Below are 23,904 nucleotides of genomic sequence, written 5' to 3'. Positions count from 1 at the left end.
TGACACATAAAATTAACCATCACAATAGGCACATGAACACTATTTGTTGAAGAAGTGGCTGAGTGAATGAATAAATGAATGAATTCAAGGATGGTCAGGGTCTTGCCGTGTTACTCAACTGGCAAAAAGAACTTGAACTTGATGTAGGCAGCTGTTCTTTCCACCCCACCACAAGGCTTCTTGGAATGGTGACCAGAGCCAGCCAGCCTTGTGTGGTTCCTCCGGCTGTTAACATTCTCCTGCAAACATTTTACATTCCACAAAGGTCTACGCTCACGACTGGAGTCATTACGAAATGCTCCCATCAGGCATTATTACAAAGTAGGTTTTTTGATAGAAATTTTCACTACCTGTGAGACCTGAAGCAACTAAAAATTTATTCTTTTACAAAAAAGAGAGCCTTACCTAAAACCTTCTCCTGCATGCATGAATAAGTTAAGAACGCGACCCTCTGGTGTAGCGATCTGGCTCTAACCCACTAACCTACTCATCAAATCCTTGCCCACTTCCCTTTGTGCTCTCTACTCTCCCGCCAAACTAAGCTACTTCTTGTTTCAGGTACAGACCCTGTAATTAATTCCCTCCTCCGAGTTTCACCTGTGCTATTATCATACCTGGAATGCACCTCCCCAACCTCTACATTTCATCGTTTTGTATTCACTCAACAAGTATTTCTTAAGCACCTCCAAGAGGGCAGGTGCTATCTTTGCTCTGAGGACACGGTGGTGAGTAAGAGAGTTAAGGCGCCTGCCCTTCTGGAGCTCACATTCTAGCACTGGGAAAACAGACACAACTTAAGCCAGTAAGTGAACAAGATAATTTCAGGTGGTAATAAGCGCTGGGAAGGAAGCCAGGAAGCAATCACAGGTTACAAACAGGCTGATGTGAAAGATAGTGCTAGGGTGGGGGAGGGATAGAATTTAGATCTGAGCTCAGTGCTGGTGTTTGAAGAGAGACCTGAATGGTTAGAGAAGCCAGCCAGTGGGGAGTAGGGGAAGAACATTCTAAGCAGAGGAAACAGTGTGCGACAAGGCGTAGGGTAAAACGAGCTTGACGTGTTAGAAGAACAGAAAGAAAAACAGAAAGAAAAAATGTGTATTACATACTTTGTCAGGCATATGCAAGGCTCTGGGTATACAAAGATAAATAAGGCAGGGTCCTTGACCCTAAAGAGTTCATTACCTGTGGGGAAGGCAGAAATTATAGCTGATACCCTTTGGGGGATCTACCTAGACTACAAACCAATGACTCCACCCCTTACTTTCTCTGGGAACTTTCACTCTTCAGGGCTGCTGGTCCCTGGCAGCCTAGCTTGGATTTTGCGAGCCTGGTCTTCTCCCATGGCTGATTGGACCAAGGAAGTCTTTTGACTTAATCAGGACCAATCAGGTTTCCTTTGCCTGGACCCTGAATGGAGGTTCAAACACTACCCCTGCTTGCTTGCGGCTGGCACTACACCATTTATTAACTCGGTAAGCATGTCTTGAGCATCCATTGTTAGGGTGACCAACCTTCCTGAGTTTTTCAGGATTGAGAAGTGTCTGTAGGAAAACTAGGAGAGTTCCAGGCAAATCAGGATGGTTGGTTGCTCTGTCTGTTCTGCGCAAGTCTGAGTGTTAAATCTGAGAATTTAGGCACTGCAAGTGGTCAGACCCATCACTCTGGCTAGAGCAGAAGAGGAGGCCCGTGTGCAGAGAGAGAAGAATGGAGGAGAGAGGAGAAACAGAGAGTGAGTCCCCAGATTCTATTCTTGGCCCCAGGGCCTTCCCAAAGCAGGTCTATATCCCTGAACATGGATTCTCAGACGCCCTGTTCCCTTAGAACAATTCTCCTTTATTCACTTTCTTTAGCCGCAGGAGGTTTCCGTTACTTGCAACCAGAGTCCTAATTGATAGAGACCATGTCTGTAAATAACTGTAACCCAGGAGGCCCACGCATTCACAGAGGTGCCCGTAGTCACGTGTACAGCAGTGATACCAAGAGGATGTGACCTGCCCACTTGGCCTTCCCAAGAAAGCCTTCTCCAACTCAATGTTTTGTCTCTGTCTCTCAGCTCCCAACGACTTCATCTGACCGTCCCTCATAACACTTGCTGCTTCCTCCTGCCTATCTCATAAATGTCATCTTCTAAACTATAAAGATTCACTTATGATTCATCTTTGTACTTCTCCCCAAACATGTGTCTTTTGTATGGAAAGTGCTTTGTTCAAATAGTATGTTCAATAAGGGGTTCTACACAACCAGGGGAGTGTGAACACTCTTATCGGGTAATAATAATCTCCTGAACTTGGGTGGTTCTGTAGAATATGAAGCATTTAAGCATTTTCAGGTTCATTATCTGTGGGCAGCCAACTCTTCAGAATTTAGATATTAGTAATAATAATAGCAGCTGCTATTTATTTTGTACATATTTTATGCGCTAGGTGAGAAAAAAAAAAAAAGACTTGTGGGTCAGAGAGAGCAAATAATTTATCCAAGATCTCCAAATTTATATGTCACAGATCTGATGACAGAGTCTTATTTTTAGTCTGCAAACTCATTCTCTCTCTGCTCCAGGGGCAGGATCTCAGAGGCAGAGTGCAAGCTGCTCAACCTCTCCTTGGGACCCCCTGACAGCTGATTCTAGTCCTCTGGGTGGGCGCTGGCTCTGCTCTGACCCCCTTGAGGACAGCAGGCCTCAGGTCACTTGGTTTATCAATCTGGCTAAGTCAGGCAAATTTGGCTCCCAGAAGTGCTGTGGTTACCATGGCACCTTCCCCAGGCTCCTCTCAGTGTAAACCTGGGGGCGAGCTGTTTTGAAGCAAATGGGGAAAAACAGAGAAATTCTCTCACTAATATGGGCAACTAGCAAACAGCCTGCCTCTCCTTGAAATTCCTTCCAATGCCTCACAGGTGGGTCTTGGGGCCGTGGAGCCCAGTTTCTCCATTTCACAGGTGAGAAAACTGAGGCTCAGGGTACTTAGTGTTCGGCAAAGAGATTTTGTGCCTTGGCCAGGAGGGTCTCTTGAGTCAGGGAGACCTGGCTTTCAATCCAGCACCTTCGTGATGTTGGGCAAGCTCCTGAACAGTTCTGAGTCCTGGATTTTTCATCTGTAAACTGGGGATCATGACACTTCTTCCCTGGAAGAGTTATGTGAAGGATTACATCAAATCACATAAAAGTGCTTCTCAAAGTGCCTGGCATGTGACAAGGTGCAGTTGTCCAAGGTCACCCTGCCCAATGTGGGGAAAGTACGTTTTACAAGGTTCAGATGGGTTCTGGTCTTGATTCTGCTACTAACTTGCTGTAAGTTCCTTTACCACTCTGGACCTCAGCATCTTTTTCTGCAAACAAAAGGAGATGATGCCTAAGCTTTTTTCTAGGCCTGCAACTCTGCATCTGGTGACAGAATGCTATCCCTGGTCGCCTAAAGCTGTGTTTCTTTCGCCACACCACCCTTCCTTGCCACCAGAAGGGCCCTGGCGCCCACCCAGGAGGCCAGGGCCCTAGGCCTGAGGGCCCTTTGTGGGAGAGGGAGAGATGCCTCTGAAGGCATGAACTTTCCATGAGGACTGGGGCTGTCGGCACTCAGTCTGGCTCCCCAGTGTCCACTTCTTGTTCAGGGTCCTGCCCAGGCTTTGTGGGGACAGGCTGGGGAGGACAGGGATGAGTGGGGGCGGGGGGACTATACCTTGGAAGATGAAGACTCTACCCATCTGACAAGGTCAACTGAAAGCAATTTTAAATACTCTCAGCATTAGAGTGTGGAGAAGAGAGATGGACAGCTGCGATGCTCCAGAGAGTAATTATTGAGAATAAAGGAGGAGGATAGAAGGAGTGGGTGGCATCAGGGATTCCAGTGGAGGGAATGGGAACTCCAAATGTGGGGGGAGAAGTTTGGGATGGGATGGGAAGCTGAAGGAAATGAGCAGAAAAGTAGGGAAAAGACAGGTAAGAACTGACTTTTGTCTAGGGAAAATGACAGCTTGACTGAAAAATAGGAGATAGAGTGTGTTTACTTACGCCATCACGTTGTTTGTGCACTGCACCCCAAGAGGCAGGAGGGGGAGGCCCTGTGCACTGTTCTTGGAGTAGAGGTCTGGAGAAGGCCCTTCTTCCCACTGGGTCACACTTGGTCAACTGGGCTGCTGGGGCCCATGCCTCAGAGGCCCTGGGCTTTCTGCCTGCGGCACATAAGCCTTTATTCATGCAGATCTAGCTAGTACTGGAGGATTCTGAGCCTGTCTCACACTCTCCTCCCAGACACTGCCTTCCCCGCCGCTGCTCACTCATGTTTCAAGTCTCTTCTAATCCCTCCCTTTATCATCCTCCACTCTGAACAAACAAATCTTGCAGTTTAGTCCTTATGAATTAACTCCAGGCAGGACCTAGCACACTATTCGGTACTTGTACCCAACATAGGCTAAATCCCAGGGATGGATCCATCTAAATCTGGGATCACTTTGCCTTGCAAGATTAAGGAAGGAAGGTTGATATAAACATGGTTATTGCAACAATAGTACCAGCTAAGACAAAGCATATCAAATTTTTCCAATGCATCAGGCACTGCAATGAACTCTGAATAACCTCATTTATCTCTTTCATAATCCTATAAAATATGTATTATTATCATTTCCTCTTAATAGGTGAGGAAATTGAGGCTTTGCAGCATCAGTTTCTCCAAGTCACCTTTCTTTTTCTGAAGAGGGTGATTTTCATCTGTCTTTGTTTGATGCCTGATCTGGGCCTAATGATGGTTCCTCTAACAGGTATATGCATTTCCTCCATGACACTCAGGTGCAAAAATAATTTAAAAATTAATAAATAAAATGAACTCTGCCCCTGTCTCCATCCACCAGAGTTGTGGGAATATCCAGTGTCAGCCACCAGAGGGTGGGGCTGGGGTGAGTCCTTCTCCCTGAGGTTTGCATGATCCAAGAAACATGGGCAAAGGTATTTCACATTTGGTTCATCAAGGTCACCTCTGAGATGCTTTTGTCAAGCCCCAGGGGTCCATTTGAAAGAGGGAGACTCTATTTCTGTTCCCTTGACCCTGAACTTGTTGCAGAAAATCTCCTGGCTCTTATTACCCATAAAAATCTTTACTTAAGGACCCTACAACCTCCTTTGGCCTCCCCTTCTCAGGGAGTCTGACTCTCTCCTGCTATGGCCACCCTCCCTTTTCAACTCTGTTCTCTCCTCCTCCTGACAGATCCAGTCTCCCCAGCAGTATCGGGGAGGGATGGTTTTCTAGGAACCCAGGACCTGACTATGCTTCCTGGAGGGAGACGCACCCCAAGGGAACAGACAATGTGTGATATAAACTGATCTGGGGGAGCAGGGAAGGAAGCGACATCTCAGCCGAGCTGTGATGGGGGCATAGGAGTGGGTTCGGTAATGAAGGGGCCAGGGAGCTGCACTAGCATGTTCTAGGCAGAGGAACCATCATCATAGTAATCACGAGCACATGCTGAACACTGCCTATATGCCAGATGCTGTAAAACAGGTATTTCTGTTGTCCTCATCTTATGAAACGTGCAAAAGTCATGCAACCAATAAGTGGCTGAGCTTGGATTTCAAATCCAATCAGTGTGACACCTAAAGCCCTCCTTTTAACCACTTAGATTAACCCACAGGTGAAAGAAGCCGATTGTTTGGAGACATACAAGCATTTTATTTTGGCTAGAACACAGCATGTGAAGGGGAAGATGGTACAACAAGAGGCTAGGTAGCAAGTTAGAGAGACGTGAAAGTGTGGAGCATCCTGCAGCCATGTTATTGCTTGAAGTTGAGGGCAGCAAGCCTGGGTGCTGGGAAATCATTTCAGGACTATTTCAGTCATTTCAGCAAGAAATGGTGGTGCACCCAACTGGAAGACCGCAGTAAAATATAGAACAATGGCGGGATTCATGGGCTATCTAGGAAGAACAGACAGGACTTGGTGATTGGTCAGAGGTGAGGGATTAGGGGGAAAGAGAGGGGAGTCCAGAATGACTCTCAGGTTTCTGGCTTGAGCAACTAGATGGATGGTATCAACCCTATTTCTTTCCCCGATTTGCTGTGTATCCTTGGGGATCTCGCCCAGGCTCTCTAGATGTCTATCTTCCTAGCTATAAAATGAAGATAATGGAACCTGACCTCCCCTTGTATCCAGATGGTGTTAAGATGAAGTCATCAGTCTGAAAGTGCTTCAAAAAGTCAAAAGTACTCTGCAAATGCAAGTGGTTATTATTTTATGGTTATTGTTAAGGTCCTCCCCCTCCTGGGGCTTACAGATGGAGCCAGACTGAAAGGCAACCCAGGGGAGCTTCTCACTCACTTGGAGGAGTCGGAGTTGCTGTATTTTCCATCAGGCTGATATCTCTTTGGCAGGTGGGAGCCACATTCCCACGTACTAAATTGCTAATAGCTTCCCCAGGGAGTTCCTTTCTGCTCTGACTCCTTCTGTGATTTTTTTTTTCTCCACTGCTGACACCTTCTGATGCCCCCAATTAGCTCAGGATTTCCCATGCATTTATGTTTGTTTTTTTTTTTTTTTCCTGAAGTTAAGGATGGGGACAAGCCCCAAGCAGAGTCCAACCAATACTTAACCCAGGTGTGGAGGGCTATGTCCACTCTGTGCTCCACTATGAGCAGAGATGGACTCGAGGGAAAACTCTGCCAAGCAGAGGCAGGAGCCATAAATTCTTGTGTTGTATGCGAGTGACTTTCTAGTCTGAGAGGCAACGCAGTGTGGTAGTCAGGAGACTGGCTTTTGGAGTTGCACAGACCTGGCTTGGCACCCAGTTGTGGCTTGGGCAGGTAACCTAACCTCTGCAAAGTGGAATAATAATAGTAGGACCTCATACCTTTGGGGCTCCTGAGGATTAAAGAAGATAATCCACAAAGTACTTGACCCAGTGCCTGGCACATAGCAAGCTCTCTACAGATGATAGCCAACGAGATCTTTTATGAGTTGTGACCAAGAAATGAGACGGCCTTTTAAAGATAGACTAGAATGCTCACATCCAAGTAAGAGTTGACCTCTTCAAAGTACTCACTTTGAGAAGCCATTGGGGAAACCTCTTTTGATGCCTTTTAAATTTCCCTCGTTCTTCCAGTGTCCTCAGTAGGGGCAATTCACATGTGCTTGGCTTGTGCATTAGTCAGTTTGGGCTGCTATAACAAAGTACCATAGATCGAGTGACTTATAAACAACAGAAATTATTTCTCATAGTTCTGGAGACTGGAAGACCAAGATCAGGGTGCCAGTTTGTTGGGATCTGGTGGGGGTTGCAGACTGCTGAATTCTTGTGCCCTCACATGAGAGAGCAGAGACAGTAACCAAACTCTTAGAAGGGGCAGTCCGTAACTGCATGTATATTTTCTTAGCAACTACAGTATTTTGCTGAAGTTCTCGGTCATTTAAGTATCTTTCACAGCTTCTTGATCGTGAGCTCCTTTAAGAGAGAAATGGTCTTACTCATCCTCATGGTTTAATAACGCATTCTCAGGTAGCCTTTCTCAGTTGGCAGAGCGTTTGTTGTTTCACCAGATCCTCACCCAATCCTGCACCTCTCTACCTTATCGATGAGAAAACTAAGGCTCGGAGAAGTGAAGGAAACTTTTTTTCTGCCTTTTGCTTCCACCGTAGCTATAACTTTCCACCATAGCATTTCTGTCCCCAAGAGAGACCCCCCAAAATGTCGTGGAATGCAATTTTTAAATGTTCTCTTTAGCCCAGTTTGGCTTGAGCATGCGATTGAGGTTGGGAGAGGAGACGGAGTCGGAAGTGGACAACAATAAACCCTGGTTGGGACCAGACTGGGAGGGGCCCAAAAGCAATGCCAGGAGGTGAGGGTAGACTTGCTTGGTGATAGCCAAAAGCCAAGGGTGGATGTGGATCTGGGATCTAATATTTCAGTTCCAAGTAAGATGTAATTGCAGAGTTTATCCAAAGGGTTTTAGTTGCTTAGAAGAATTCCTAGGTCTGTATTAAGCTATGTCTGCTCTGTCTCCTTCACTGAAATGGGAGCTCACTAAAGATGGAATTGAGTTTCCTATCCAATCACTCATTGAGTGCCGGGGACTGTACTAACATCTAATGACTACATAAATAAATATGTGGGAAATTTCTGTAAAGAAGTGGTACATGATGCCACAAGAACAAATAACAAGAGGACCTTGTCTAGTTGGTGGGCAGTGGATGGGCAGTCAGCGAAGTGATGGTTAAGTTGAAATTTGAAGGACGAATAGAACTTCACCCGAGAAAATGGCTGAGCCTTCCAAGTGGAAGAAATAGACTGTGCAAATGTCCTGAGGTAGGAAAAATTTGGCTCATTGAAGGATTAGGGAGGAGCCCAGAGCTCCAATAAAGTAGCCCTCCCCTTTCCTGCCCTAATTTCTTTCCCCTGGCACTAGACAATTTTCTGAGTACAAGGCCCTTTGAGATGGGGAAAGAATTTTGGCAGCACATGTGACCACAGAGCAAAAATCACCTATCTGATGAGTCCTCAGATGGTTGAGTGAGAAAGCCTAGGGATGAGGAGTCTACTGTAGCTGGTAGAGAGGCTTGGACAGCAGCTGGGAAGGGCCAAGAGAATGGGAGGAGGGTGAACTTGGGAATCTGGCTTTGTTCTTTTTGGGAAAAGGTTAGCCTTGCGTGTAGGTGGATGACTCAAGCTAGAGAGTGTTATGAGCGAGAGGTCCTTGCTCAGCCATTCTCAGGGCCAAGACCATCACCCCAGAGCCTAGAGCTCGGGAACCTCAGTGTAGTTTCATTCCATTCCCCCTTGGGGCCTTTAGTCATTTACCTTTAGTATTTCCTGAGCACTCATTGTGACCCCAGCCCTCTACTGGGTGCAGGGGTCAATCAGGGCTATTTTCCCCAAGGAGAAAACAAGCTCAGATTGAAGTAATTGCAATATGGGATAATTTAGTGCCTATCCTAGTCTTCTCAGCTATAAAATGGGGACATTAATAATAGAATCTACTCCAAAGTGTTGATGCATAGATAAAGCGCTTATCACAGTGCCTGGAACAGAGTGATGGTTGCAGAGAGAATGTTCTGAGAAGGACAGGAGCCCCAAGAAGGAGTATGGCTCTGGATCTGGGTCGGTCGAGTCAGGGAGAGAGTGAGGGCCATGTCCCCCTTCCACCTGTTCCTACAGCAGCCAGAGTGATCTTTAAGGCGATCTTTAAGGTGATCTTTAAGGCGGTCTTTGAGACTCTGCCCACCACTTTATCTCATTCTCCCCACACTGGCTTCCTGCCTTCTCCTCTCCCTGGCCTCCATTTAGTCCCTCTGACCACAGAGTCTTCGCAGGTGAGGACATGTTGTTCCTTTGTCCGGAACGGCTTTCCTGGTTTCTTCCCTTAGTTTCTCCCCAAACTTCACATCTTACTTTAAGTGTCATTTCCTCAGGGAAGCTGGCATGATCTCTGGGTTTTGTAGGCCGTGCCACAGGAAAGCCTTGCTTTCCTTTACTTTCTTCAAATTGGAACTATATTTTCATTAGTGCGATCTTAGGATTGGTGTCTCCTCCACTGGGCTGTAAGCCCCAGGACGCAGGTGCTGCAAATGATTTTGTGCACCTGCGGATCCTCAATAGTACCCGGCTCTTATACTCAGCACCCCAAAATAAAAATTTGTTGAGTGAATGAATGGGGTGCAAAAATGAGTAAAACGGTTATTTATGGAGCACTTACTGTGTGGCTGAGCTAAGTTCTTTACTCGCATCATCTTAATCTCTCCGAGATCCCTCTGAGGGGGGTGGCATGATGATTATCTTCATTTTACAGATAAGGATGATGAAGTTGAGAGAGATTAAGTGACTTGCTCAAGGTCACTCATTGTTCGTTAGCGCAGGGGAGAGAGGAAGAATTGACATCCAGGTCCTTCTGACTCCAAAGCAGCAAAGGGTGTGCTTGGGTTTGAGTCCCAGCAGGGGTGGGGTACACCCGAGCCCGCGGAGCATCTCTAGGGAGGGAACGGGAAGCCTCCTCGGCCCAGCTCCAAGTCAGTGGTGCAGCGCCCGCCCCTGGTCGCGGGCACAGACCGGCGACCGCCTCCGGGCCACGTGGTGCGCGCAGCGGGCGCGTCCGAGGAGCCCGCAGCGGCTCCAGGTTCAGAGCACTCTGGGCGCGGAGAGCCGGCGGGCGGGCGTTTGGGTGCAAGGCGGGTGCCGGCGACCAGGCAGACGCAGGAGGTGCAGGAGCAGCGGAGCGGTAGGGAGCTGCAGCCCGAGGCGTCGGGGCCGCGGCTTCCGCCCTTGGCGCGCCTCTCGCCCTAGGTCTCTGCGCCCAGGGCGCACGGTGCGGAGGGACGCGGCGCCGGCCGCCGGGACGCCATGGAGCCGGTCTCCTCCACGGATGCCGAGCTGCAGCCCTTGATCCTTGCCACAGCTTCGGACGCCTTCCCCAGTGCCTTCCCCAGTGCGGGCGCCAATGCGTCGGGGCCGCCAGGCGCCCGCAGCGCCTCGTCCCTCGCCCTGGCCATCGCCATCACCGCGCTCTACTCGGCGGTGTGCGCCGTGGGGCTGCTGGGCAACATACTTGTCATGTTCGGCATCGTCCGGTGAGTCTGCTGCAGGCTGGCGCCATGGGTCTGGTCCCAGGGTGACGGAGATGCCACGGACTTGGGACCCTTACCTCGGACCCCTGACTCCAAGGGCCTCCATACTTCCTGCAGGGGGCGCATAGAGCCCAGAGGGGAGACCACTTCTATTGAGAGGACACTGGAATTTGTATCTCTGTGTGTGTGTGTGTGTGTGTGTGTGTAACTAAATAACATTTGATCATCTGTTGCATCTTCTTGCTTCTGCATCAGGCTATGTGGGACAGTTTGGCAACAGTTTGCGTGTCTGTCACAGTTTGTGAGTGGGTGATTCTGTGTTTGTAACAGTACAAACGCATTGTGTGTTTGGACCGCTGAAACCTTGCAGGGGTAGGCAGAGGTGCCTGAAGTACCATAGGCCTCTTTGGAGACAGCTGTGTGTGTGGGCTGTCTATGAGGTGGGGGGACAGGAGAGTGTGTGTGTGTGTGTCTGCACCATGCTGTGGGGGCACTTACTAACTCACATTTGGCGATCGTCCATTGGGGTCCCTGTGTTGGTGTGTGTGTGTTCCACACTGTCAGCTTGTGATTCTCTCTGTATGAGAACATGACAGCGTGACCGTGTTGTTTCCTTGTGAACCTCAGAAACCCTAGAGGGAGGGGAGCACCCAGAGTAGCCCTGGACACTTGCATTTGTACACCTGTGTGTGCATTTGCCATGGAGAAAGCCTGTGGTTCCTGGGTACAGTGGGCAACAGCTGAGCGTCAGCCAGTCAGTTCTCTGCTCCTGTCCCCAGTGGCCGTTTGACCCGGAGCTCTGGATGGGATTAAGAAAGGCCTCAGATCCTTCTCATAAGTGCTCTTCCCATTTCCTCCTCCTCTCCTCTAACAGTCCTTTTTTTTCTGCCAAAGGCAGCAGTGGTTAGTTTGGGCCAGAGTTTGTGCTTTTACCCCAAGAAGTAAGGCTCTCTTTGTATCTGTGAACCATCTCAGAGAGTCTAAAACATCATCAGCTTGCCCCAGAAGCAGCCCCCTGACCCAGTTGAACCAATTCAGACATGGGCAAAAGGATTAAAAGGAAACTCCTATCCTTATAATAACAAAGATGCCCTGGTATTTGCTGTTAGTTGGAAATGGGTCCTTCATGCTGGTTGATTGAGGGCAGAGCCCTAAACCTCTCTGGGCTGTGGTGCCACCAGGCAGGGCAAAGTGCAGATTTTGGACTCAGAGTTTGTAGATATGAATGTGGTCTCAGCCCAGTCATTGAAGCTTATCAGAGTGGGGGCGCCATTCCCCCTGCTCCCCCACCTGCCTCAGTTTCCCTGTCTGAAAGATAGCCACACAATCTCTTTGACTGGGAAGTATGAATTCCAAAGTCTGGGTTTCTGCGGGGCAGAGTGTAGTGCATTGGAGCACAGTGTTGGATGGGGTGTGTGGGTGTTGAGGGGGCTTTGACATCGATGATCTCTAGGGGATCTTTGCTCCCCCAGGAAGAGTGGAGGACACAAGAATTTCCTGTGTTTTCAATGACACATCACCAGCTCCAGGGGGAAAATCCCCCCAAGCACAGGCAGGATCGATCTTCTCTTTGCATTTTGTCGGCGATCCTCCCTCTTTGCCTTCAGGGATGACATAGGCTTTAGAGTCAGGCCACCCTGTGTAGGTAAAAATCCCAGCTTTGCCACCAACTGGCTCTGTGACTTGGGTAAGTCACTCAGTCTCACTTTCTTCTTCTATCGAATGGGGTAATAATAGGGCCTTCTACAGGATTTCTGCGAGGTGTCGATGAAAGAGCATATATCATGCAGCTGGCCTGGTGCTTAGACCCAGTAAATGGAAGATGTCTGTGTGATGAAGGAGAGGAATTTTCCAGATCCTTCAGAATCTAGTGTTTATTAAAAAGGGAGAGTGAGGGAGGCACTTGTCCTAAGATGGGCCTGAGAGTAGCTATGATTCTGAGAGTTCCAAGTTCCTGGCACTATATACTCTAGGGGAGCCTTTAGCGCTCTAGTCTGGGGAAAGCTGGCTGTCAATGTATTCATTCCCATTTCCAGCCTCTTCCCCAGGGCCTCTGTCTGGTGTGCTGATGAGCACAGCTCCCCAACTACCATTGAGCCAGGGGAGAGCCTCTCACTTCTGAGGTTCACTCAGGGAAGGCCCCTGGCTCAGCCTGCTAAGGGAGCTCCCAACCAACCTTCCTGGAATCACATTATCAATGCATCTTGCCAGCAGTGTAACTGACGTCCATAGGTCCCCACACCGATGAGGTATTTCCTGGGCCAACCATCTATCTATGTGTTAACTCTATCTCTGAGTCTGAATGATTTCATCCTCCCCTACCACCCTATGGGGTAGGCATTAGAATCCTCATCATTACCACCCCCATTTTACAGATAAGGAATCTGTGGTTCAGAGAAAGGCAGGGCGACTTGTTCTAAGGTCTCACAGCTGGCCTCGACCTGGAGCTGGAATCCTGGTCTTGTGACTCCAAGTCCAGAACATTTCCGGAGCTGCCTGAGATAGGGGACAGAGAATTGTACGGAAGGAGGGGGCAGAATCCTGTCCCTTCTCTTGTCCTAGAATCCTCAGCGAATGATGGAGGCAAAAGGACTGCAGTCCTACACATTATTTGGCCCTTGTATTTTAGGCTGCTGTCCTTGGGAGAAGGGGAACGAGGGAGGCTGGCACTTAGTCCTTTCCCACTGAAAGGAAAACTAGAGACAGGGTGACTGTCTGGGGCTCAGCTTCTGCTGGCAAAGTTTCCTGGGGAGAGGGGAGCCCAAGACAGAGAAAAGCCTCTGCTCTATCTGGTTCTCTGACACCCTGTGCAGGGCCTGGCACAACCAATAAGAGTCAGTTGATTCATTGAATGAATGAATGAATGAATGAATGGATTCTGCCTGCCAGTCTTGAGTTTAGGCAGTGTGAGGGGCAGGGGAAGGTTTGCAAGGGAAGATCCAGAGGACCCTCGGAGAAGGATAACAAGTGGCATAGTGGCAGAGCTGGGGCTCTGAAGCCAGACATATCTAAGTTCAAATCCTGTGTTTAAAGCCACTTGCTTGCTATGTATTTGGGCTAGCAACTTCACCTCTGAAACTCATTTCTTCTCCTGTAAAGTGGGAATGACAACAATACATCCCGGGTTGTGGTAAGGATTAAATGAAATAATGTGTTGTATCTGAGCCTTTCAAGCCCTTTGAGGACAGGAAGGTTCTCTGTGGGAAGGAATGAAAAAAATGAACTCATTTAAGGAAATTCTAAGGATGCCCTGTGCTAAATGTTGAGATGAGGAAATGGTGAGGAAAATAAATACGCTGCCTCTGCCCTCATGGAGCTTAGGGCCTGGTGGGAGACACAGACATTCATTAGCTAGTCATCCAACAGGCTTAAATCTGTAGCTGTGCTGAGGGCTGTGGAAGGTACATGGGGGCTTGGGAACCCACGATGGAAGGAGGGTCTCATCTGGGCAGGGAGTTCAGAGAAGGCCTCTGAAGAGCTGAAGGATGAAGAGGGGGTAACCCAGTAAAAAGCTGAGGGAAGAGCCTCTGATGGGAAAACTGACATGGAGGAGGGGCTGAAAAAAAAGAACACAAGAATCTCAGAATCCTACATTACGAAGCACTCTCCATTCCTCCCTCCCCCATGTCCTAGGCCTCACCCCACTTCACGAACCCACTTGAGAGGTCCACTTATCTTTCTGGATGTACCCGAGGAGCCTCTGGGAATTGCATTCTTAGCAAAGAGCCTGTGGTTCCTAAAGCTTCCGTGAAGTGCGAGCAGGATTTTTTGGGACATCTGGTCCCCAAGCAGAGCATCACTCCCTAGTCCTGTGGTGTGAGTTTGGTTGGCATGGTGACTCTGTGGGTCCTCAGAGCAGATGCTAGACAACTCCTTTTTCTGGATGGAGTCAGTGCCCTGAACAGGGCTGGCATCTCAGAGTTCCCACTGGTAGCCCCCCCTGGGCAGGGTGGAGTGTGGAGAGCTTAGCAGGACCCCCTATCTCTGACCAGTGACCCTATCTTTCCTCTACATGGCCCAAAACTTGCTGGTTTGCCCGCCCCCGGGTCCACCTCCTCCTGGTCCTGGTTTCAGCAGGTTTGCACCCTGACATATCTCCTACCACCTCCACTCCATGCCAACCTGCCCTCCTGCTCCTCTTGACTCTTTCAGGTTGCGTGCTTTTCTGCCTCAGAGCCATGTCTCTTCTGACATTTTTCCTTGTATCAAATGCTGGCTCTGCTACCTACTAAGATCTTTAGGCCACTCTGCAACTAACTTTCTTTATTTGTTAAATGTAGATCACAGTAGCTGCCTCACAGGCACCTTTGTTCTAAAGATTAGATAAGACGATGTTGGTAAAGCATCATTTTCCCAAGTGACTGTAGCACAGAACAAGGAGGGGAGGTTGGGCCAAGCAGCATGGGGTAGGGCAGGTTGTGACAGGTGAATGAGAGGTTCTGGTTGTCCCCTCTGTCTATTACCGAAGTGCCAGGGGTTGCTGAGGTAGGTGCTCAAGCTTAAGCTTTGCAGGATGGGGAGCTCTGAGTCTCTGTCTTGAATTTGGAGGCCCAGCATAAGCCCCTTGCCTTTTATCCCCCTCCCCTCTCTTGTGGTCCAGGTTGGGATCCATGAACCCAGGGACCTTAGACCAGGAGAGATCCCTGTGAGGTGACACAGTACAGTGGTAAAGGTCACAGCTGGGGTTCAGGTAGTGCTTGGTCTCAATCCCAGCTCAACCACATCCTGGGCAGAAAGCCTAACTTCCCTGAGCCTCATTTCTGCCTTTGTAAAACTGGGGTAATCATTGTAGATTATTGGGAAGATTAATGAGATTATGCATGTGAAAGGCACAGCAGCTGGCACATAGTAGGCCCCCAGTATGGGCCAGGCCCTGCGATTAACCAGCACCTTTGCAGTTGCTCCAGGTAAGCAAAGCTAGTGGCTGTGAGGCCTGATTGTCTGCATTTTTCACCTTGGGCCCTTTCCCGCTTCCTGCACTGTCTGCACATTTACTCACTCAACAAGCATTTGCTGATACTGACCCCTGCCAGGCCCACCCAGCCTCCTCTCCCATTGCCCAGACTTGTAGCTTAAGCCTCAGCATGGCCTCTGGCCCCTAACACAGCCATGCCCCTTAGGACCCTCTGGTTAGTTACAGCTCTAGGGACAAATGCAGCTTCCCAGAGCTGTGGGAGTCTGGGGGTGGGGGGTGGGGCTCCTGACCCAGCCAGAGGTTGTGACATCTGTGCTTCGTTGTGAAGGGGAGCAGCAGTTGGCTATGAGAGATGGGGTGGAACATTCCAGGCAGAGGAAGCAGCATGAGCAAAGAAAGGTTCAGTGGATGATCAAGAGCTATAGAGGGCAGGAAAATTCACTGTGGCTGAGCTGAGAGTGCCAGGGCTGGGTGGCTGTGAAGGTGGAGAGGCTGTAGGAACAAAAGCAGGAAAGGCTCTGCAAGCAGGCGTCCTCCTCACAGTGGTTGTCAAGTTGCCTGCTTTGCGCTGAGCTTTGGCCAGGCTCTAGAGTCTGATGAATACACCTACTGTAGTCTCTGCCTTCCAAAATTCCCGACGAGGCGCACAAATGAGAGAAACTCCATGGACCAGTCTCAGGTAATTGGAGAGATTCGTTCTGGTGGGGAGGGAGGAAGGAGGATTGAGGAGGAAGACAGCTGGCATGGCTGTGTTAGGGGCCAGAGGTCATCGTGAAGCTCCTGTTTCAAGTCTGGACAGTGGGTGCTGAGGCTGGACAAGTTCTCAGGTTTCCTGGTAAGGGAGCTTTGGGTCACAGGCCATGGGGAAAAAAATCTTTGGAGCAATCTGTCCAGTATAGTGTTCAAGAGGATGAATTTGGTGTGGGTGAGTGTGACGTAGATTGGACGGAGAGGGCCTTAATGTGGAGAAACCAAAGAAGCCAGCTCAGGGTGATGGAAGAGAGCTGTGTGACCTTGGACAAGTCACCGAAACCCTGGCCTTAGTTGTTCCCTTTCAGAATGAAGTGTTGTAAGTCCTGCTGTGCCTCCTGGCCTTGCGCCAGAGCCAACACTTCCTAGGCCTCAGTTCATTCTCTAGGGAGTGTGTGTGACTCAGGCACAATGGGTTAGATCCAGAGGAGTCACATAGGGCAGCGGTCCCCGACCTTTTTGATATCAGGCACCGGTGCTCCTATGAGAATCTAAAGCCTGATGATCTGAGGTGGAGCTGAGGTGGTGATGCTAGTGCTGGGGAGCGGCTGCAAATACAGATGCAGCTTCACTCTCTGGCCCGCCACTCACCTCCTACTGTGCGACCTGGTTCCTAACAGGCTATGGACCAGTACCGGTCCAGGACCCGGGAGTTGGGGACCCCTGACAAAGAGCACTGAGGAGCCTCTCATGAGGTGCTGCCATGTGCCAGAAGCTTCTCCAAGCCACACAAGAACCCTGCAATGGGGGCTGCAGATTCTTATTTATAGATGAGGGAGCAGGTGCCTCTCACAGCCAGACAGGTGCAAACCCAGATCTTTCTGATTCCAAAGGCACTCCACTTCCACGCTGCCACTGCTGTTCATGAGACACATGAGGAGTGGGGGCGAGAGCTGGGGATGTCTATTTAGAGAAGGGAGGAACAGGGCAGAGTGCCATCTGCAAACCTCTGAGGCCTCTACGTGGGGTAGTGGCAGTTGAGAGCCTGAACATTGGAGCCAGACTGACCTGTACTCACATCTCAGCTGTGCCATTTACTAAGCAAGTGAGGTTGGGCAATATATATACAACCTCCCTGAGCCTCAGTTTTCTCATCTGTGAAATGGGAGTAGCAGTAAACCCATATAGGGTGGTTATAAGAAATTCATGAGGCATGATGTGAGGGACTTCAGCACAGAACCAGGCATTTCTTATTCAATGAACATTATTACTATGTCTATTTAGAAGAGCAATAAGACTTGCTTCTCATTCATTCGATTGACATTTATGGGGTCCCAAGGAATTATTGAATGGATACTAAAGGGAAACTTTATCAGCTCAATATTAGAAATATTATTTTACTTTAAAGGTAACACAGTAGTTGCTTCAGAGAAAAGCTTTGTCATTTTGGTATATTTCCTTCCCATCGCTCTCTCTCTTTTTTTTTGCCTCCCTGTCTCTGTGGGTTTTAATGACATCAGGATCACACTATATTGAAATAATGATCACATTATATATAATATTTTATAAGCTGCCTTTTTTTTTATCACTATGTCATGAGTGCATTTCTCATGTTATCAAACATTCTTCGAAAATGTGATTTTTTTTGATGGCTGCATTATACGAATGTGTTCTATTTGGGGGGACTTATGTTATTTCCAATATTATGCCAATCTAAATAATGTATTTGTGAACATTCTTGAACACTTATGTTTATGCACATCTCATACTATTTCTATAAGGAATTTTTCAATTGTCAAAGCTCTCCAAGAAGGTATGGCCTGCTGTATGATATAGGGAGCTTCCCATCACTGCAGGTATGTATGTAAGAGGACACTGGATGACCCCTGGGTGGAGATTTGGCAATGCAGATTTGGGTGGAAAAAAGAAAAGGCAAACATAATTTCAGTCTCCTCGTCCATCATGGCTGAGATTTGAAGAATGCTTCTTAGATGCTGTGATGTCAAATTCCTCTTGTCCCCTTCCTGGCAGATGATGCCTGGTCTTTAAGAGGAAGGTGGCCGTGCAAGGGCAAGGCATGATTTTATTAAGCTCAGCGTCCTGGGACCTTTAAATCTAATTGACTACTCAAAATGTCATAACAAACCCAGGAAGAGGGATAATCGCAGGATGGAGCAGAAAGCCTGGCTTAAATAAACAAGTTACCGTCATGTAGGCTGCAGCAGCCCCATTACCAGCTGGGGGATATAGGGTGGGATGGGGCATCTGGGTTGTCTTCTGTTGATTTATAGCTCCCAGTGCAGCTGCAGAAATCAGCAGCTTTGTCTCTGGCCGGAGTGGGTGTGTGTAGAAAGAATCTTTTCTTTTGTAGCTTTCCGAGTCTTTCTTGATAAGTGAAAAGAACTCAGACTTCAAAGTCCTATGAGGTCCAAAAGCCCCAATCTATAAACACAATACAGAGAGAGGTACAAACAGCCTCACTCCCCTCCCTGCAGAAGTAACTTTGCCATCAAGGCATAGAATTTTGAATCATGGATAGTGATTTTCTTATTGAACGCTTATAGATGTGTTCGATAAGAAATGTGTATAGCATGCTATATACACATCTGCTCAGAGATGTGTATATAGTATGCTATTTAATCCTCACATACCCATATGAGATGACTGCTGTTGCCAATTTTGAATCATGGATAGTGATTTTCTTATTGAACACTTATTTTGCGCCAGGAACTCTGCTTAGAGATGTGTATATAGTATGCTATTTATCCTCACATACCCGTATGAGATGACTGCTGTTGCTCCCATTTTATAGATGAGGAAAGGTGAGGCTCAGAGAAGTGATATAATATGTCACCAAGTCCCAGAGTCAGGTTGAAATTCGGTCATTCTGACTTCAAAGCCATACGCTTAATGATTGTTTTGTTTTCTGCCATCTTGTATGTCAAGTTCAGTCCCTCTAATCTACAAATGAGGAAACCAAGGCCTGGAAGGGTTCCATGTCTTTAGAGTTAATGACTGAGTCAGGACTGGAAGTTGTTTTCCCTAATCCCCTGCCCCCTCTTTTTGTATTTCTTTCCATGCTTGAAATTACCTGGGCTAAGGACGAGCCAAAGGGTGGCTGGAAATAGTACCTGGGAGCACAAGAAATGGATTCCTGTATAGGGCAGTCCAGCCTGGGGGCCACTGACAACACCTAACTGGTCCCAAAGAACCCCAAATTCCCTGGGACAGGGCCAGCAGCTGGCGAAACAGCCTCATCCTTCAGAGGCAGAGAGGCTGGGGTTCAATCTGGCCTGCTTCTTGCTGGCTGTTCAATCTTGTGCTCACCTCATTGAGCCTGTTCTCTCACTTGTGAAATGGGGATGATAGTAAAACACCTACATCTCAGGTAAACATACATTCAGCAGCTCCTCCTAAGTATCAGGCACAGTTCCAGGGGCAGGACATGCAACAATGTCAAGACACAGTCCCTGTCCTCATGGAGCTGACATTCTCATAGGGGAAATGATAGACAACAAATAAATACATGTGAGGACAAGGCTATAGGCAATGAAGTCAACTAAAACAGGCATGGGGAGAGAGCCTGACGGGGCTACAGACGTATATGGGGAGGCTGGGGAGGAGAGGGCAACTAAGCAGAGGCCTGTTGCTGGAAGTGTTTTAGGCAGAGTGAATAGTGTGGTCAAAGGTTAAGGGAGAGGATGTATGGCCTTAGTGTAGGGCCTGGCCCTAACAGGTAGTTAATGGTGATAATGATGCCTTTTGGCTGGTTGTCCAGCACTTGGGCACCAGGGACAGAGATTAGGCCAAGAGATAAAAACTGCTTCTCCTGGCCAGCTCAGATTTTCCTGCAGGACAGATGGAGATAATCTGTTTCCCTTGGTTACAAAAACTCATCCTCCTGAATCGCTAGGAAATGCCCCAAATCTGGTGATTTTCCATTCCTTCCTGGAGGAAGGAAATGGAGCCCTGCACATGGCCAGGGGGCTGTCCTGCTGGGAGGAGCGGTTAGTCACAAGACGCTCCATCCACCTGCTCAGGCCTTGTCACCCTAGATGAGAGAGGGCTCAACAGCAAAGCATGTCATGTTGACTCCATAGGACTTTACATCAAAATCAAAGGAGAGAGTGGATGTGAAGCACTATGTACAGGGCCTGCTTTGCCCATTGTCCTCAAAGAGTGTGCCTTGGGAGTAGGGACAGGTTTGGGAAACTGTAGCATCTGCAGAGGGTCATTGCGAATGATAAACTTGGAGGGAATATTTTTACATGGAATTATAGGAGTGGAACATTTACTTGGCGATGGTAAGAACTCAAAATAATCAAGAACACATCAATTACAATGATGGCAAAAATGAGCATGTGCTTTGGTAGTATTACAAGACCTCACATAAAAGACCTTATATGCAAAAATCTCACTAATTTCAGCAACACTTCCAGGAGGCAGGAAGAATTTCATGTGCCTGCTTTACAAATGAAGAAACTGAGGCTGAGAGATGTAAGACTTTCACCCAAGGACACCAACATCAATGAGTGTTTGCCTTCTCTCTGCTTTATCAGGCTGCCTCTCACCATATTTGACCCCTGCAACAACCCAACGTGGTGGTGGCTGTCATTGCCCTTTTCTGGATCAGGAGACTGTGTGGCTTCTGGCACCATCCTTAGCCTAGAGCATGGGTTTTCAGGTCTGTATCAGTCATGGTCCTACCAGAGAAAAAGAACCAGCAAGATATGTTTCAAGGAATTGGCTTATGTGATTGTGGGGTCTGGCTACACAGGTCTGAAATCTGTAGGGTGGGCTGGCACATGTGTTTGGTTTATAATGGTTTAGTTTAGTTCTTAAGGCCAATCCTCATTATCAAAATTACTCTCCTTTACCTAAAGTCAATTGATTGTAGATGTTAACTACATGTACAAAATACCTTCACAGCAACACCTAGATTAGTGTTTGATTAAATAACTGGGTACTATAGCCAAGCTAAGTTGACACATCACAGGGACAGATAGACCTGGGCTCGAGTCCTAGTACTACAATCTATGGGTCGTGTGACCTTGGGCAAGTTTCTCTGCCTCTCCAGGCTCATCTCATCTGCCAAATGCTGTGATAATGCTTACCACAGTCATTTATTCAAGGATTAAATGCAATGATGCAAATCAAATGCCTTTGTCCAGATCCTGTCACTTAGAGGGAAGACATACACAAAAATAGATAGTCATGAAACAGTTTTTTAAATTACAGTGTAATTGTTTGCCTTCTCTTTTGCACTAGCTGCTCCTGGAGGGCAGCAACTATGTTCCATTCATCTTCTATCCTGTTTCCTAGCTCAATCTCTGGCCCTAAGGAGCCATCACTAAGTATTTCTTAAATATCTAGTTGGCACTTTGTTAATGAGATCCCCTCTGTGGAGTTGGGATCTACAATAAAAAGCCCCCAACTACTAGACAAGAGGGACATAAAATGTGCAGAGACCTCAGCCTCTTTTCTCTCTAGAGTAACCCCATACTTCTTAGCTTAAGAAATCTTTCCTCTAGGGAGCCTTCTACTATGTCCCTCCTCTGTTCCCACAGTGCCTTATGGGGCCTCCATCGGAGCAGGGACCACAAACATTTATTTTCAAACATGTGATTGCTCATCTTTCTTTCCCCAGATGAGCAGATGAGTATCCTTTGTTCATAGCTGGAGCCTCAGCCTAGGGGGCCGACACTCAGGTGGCACGTCCGTAGGTGTTTATAGGAGGGACATGCCTTATTTCCAGAGACCCATAGGTTGACAAGCCACAGTTGAGGGAACTCTGCTTTCTTGGGGTCTCTGTGGCATCTGACTGCTGCATCTCCTGGTCCTGCTGTTCTTAAGCCAGAAGCAGAGTGAGGGTGATGGAGACGAGCTTCTATTCCCTGGCTTCCATGAGCATGTTGTGGTTCTTGAAACGAACTGAACAAGGAGTCTTCCCTGTTTATTGCTGACCTGGACAGCCTCCCCACTCAACGGTCAGCTCAGGGGCCCTGTATTTCTATCCTCTAGCCCTTAATCTTCTCCTGTGACACACTCACTGGGCCTCATTATATATAACCACTTTCTTTCCTTAAGCTTTGCCTACCTAAACTGAGACAGTTAATTAATTTCTGGCCACTTGCCACTCCTGTTAAATGGTGGGCAGGGAGGCAGATTGCAGCCCTTGCTGCCCAGGCAGCCTGTGGGAAGAGCAACTGCCCCTTGTCTGCAAATAAGGGAAGTGCCAGCTGGACCCAGACTGGCTGGCAGTTGCTTTATTTGAGCTGTTTGTTCCCCAGAGTGGGCAGAGCCTTTGTGATCACTGCTTTGCTTGTGCCTTGGTTTCCTCATATGTAAAACAAACAGATTGAACTTGACATACAGGAAGAAGATGTAGTAGAGGTCAAGAGTGTGGGTTCTGGAGACAGAGGGGACCTGAGTCTCAACCCAAGCCCTGCCACTCCTTGCTGCCTGACTCTTGGTGAGCCCTTTCACCCCTCCGAGCCTGAACATTCCTCACCTGTAAAATGGGGATGATGATGCTCACCTCCTGTGGTGGTTGTACAGATTCAGTGAGATAACAAACACACATGTGGCACTTACTTAGCGGGGCAACTGGCACTTAGTAAATGCACAGTAAATATTCTCACAAGCCATATTTCCATTCAGTGCTGACATTCTCTAGTCCTGACGAAAAACGCCTTTTGTTGGGAGAGCTGGGATGTGCTGCAATTTTAATGGACTTTGCTTCTATGTTTTAGGTCATGGCTGGCAAGATGGTTTACCCCTCTGTACTAGTTTCCTAGGGTTGCTGTAACAAATCACTGTAAACCGAATGGTCTAAAGTAACAGAAATGTATTCTTCATAGTTCAGGAGACTAGAAGTCTGGAATCAAGCAGGGCCATGTTCCCTCTGAAGATTCTAGGGAAGGAGCCTTCCTTGCCGAGCTTCTGGTGCTCGCTGGCCACCCTCCCTTGGACTTGGGCTTACAGCTGTGTCACTCCAGTTTTTGCTTCTGTTTTAACATGGCCACGTTCCCTCTGTTTCTCTATATCCTCTTATAAGGACATCAGTCACATTGAATTTCGGGTCTACTCTAATCTAGTATGACCTCATCTTAATGAATTACATCAGCAAAGACCTTATTTCCAGATAAGGCCAGGTTCGGGGGAGACATGAGTTTGGAGGGCACCTATTCAACCCAGTACACTCTCCAAGGCTCACTTTCCTCCTCGGTATGAGGATGATAATAGTAGCAATTTCATAGGGTTGTTGGAGTGATGAAACGAGATCGTCTATGAAATGTCATGGTAGAATTCAACAGAATATGTGTAAGCACTGAGCCAGTGTAGCTGCTATGATGGAGATGGTGGTGAAGGTGATAACAGTGATGGGGATGGTTCTATCCATGGACCTAACTTACTTTGGTTAATCATTGGACATGGGACCTAGAATGTAGACATCTATTAAGAGCCCAGGGCCTCGTCAGGAATTCCGAAGACTTGGATGGGAGCTCCCCTTTCTCTTTGGCCTTGGCCACCTTGAACCTTCATCTGAGGCTTAGATTTTAGAAGAGCAGCTTGGAGAAGTAGGAAGAACTTGGCCTTCCAGAAGTCAGGAGAATTGGTACTCTATGTAACCTTGTGCCTACATCTTTCCCTCTCCAGGCTTCAGTTTCCCCATCTGTAAAGTGGGAGTTTTGAATTCTGGGTTACAGAACAGAGCCTCTTCCAGTGCTGAAGTTCCAGTGCAGGGCTCTGTGTCCCACCGCAATG

The 23,904-nt window shown here is 48.0% G+C and overlaps 1 protein-coding gene across 1 annotated transcript in view; it reads left to right on the top strand.

Annotated features, from left to right (window-relative positions):
• Window positions 1-10,308: 10,308 nt before the first annotated feature.
• The window catches only part of OPRD1 (opioid receptor delta 1), a 29,547-nt gene continuing 15,951 nt past the window's right edge, over window positions 10,309-23,904 (top strand). The window contains exon 1 of the mRNA XM_006924331.1: window positions 10,309-10,535. Coding sequence (XP_006924393.1) covers window positions 10,309-10,535 — 227 coding nt within the window. The remainder of the gene's footprint in view (window positions 10,536-23,904) is intronic.

The sequence above is a fragment of the Pteropus alecto genome, unplaced genomic scaffold, assembly GCF_000325575.1.
Source record: "Pteropus alecto unplaced genomic scaffold, ASM32557v1 scaffold39, whole genome shotgun sequence".
NCBI classification, from domain to species: Eukaryota; Metazoa; Chordata; class Mammalia; order Chiroptera; family Pteropodidae; genus Pteropus; species Pteropus alecto.
The sequence above is the reverse complement of the archived record's forward strand: the minus strand, read 5'-3'. Positions and strand labels throughout refer to the sequence as shown.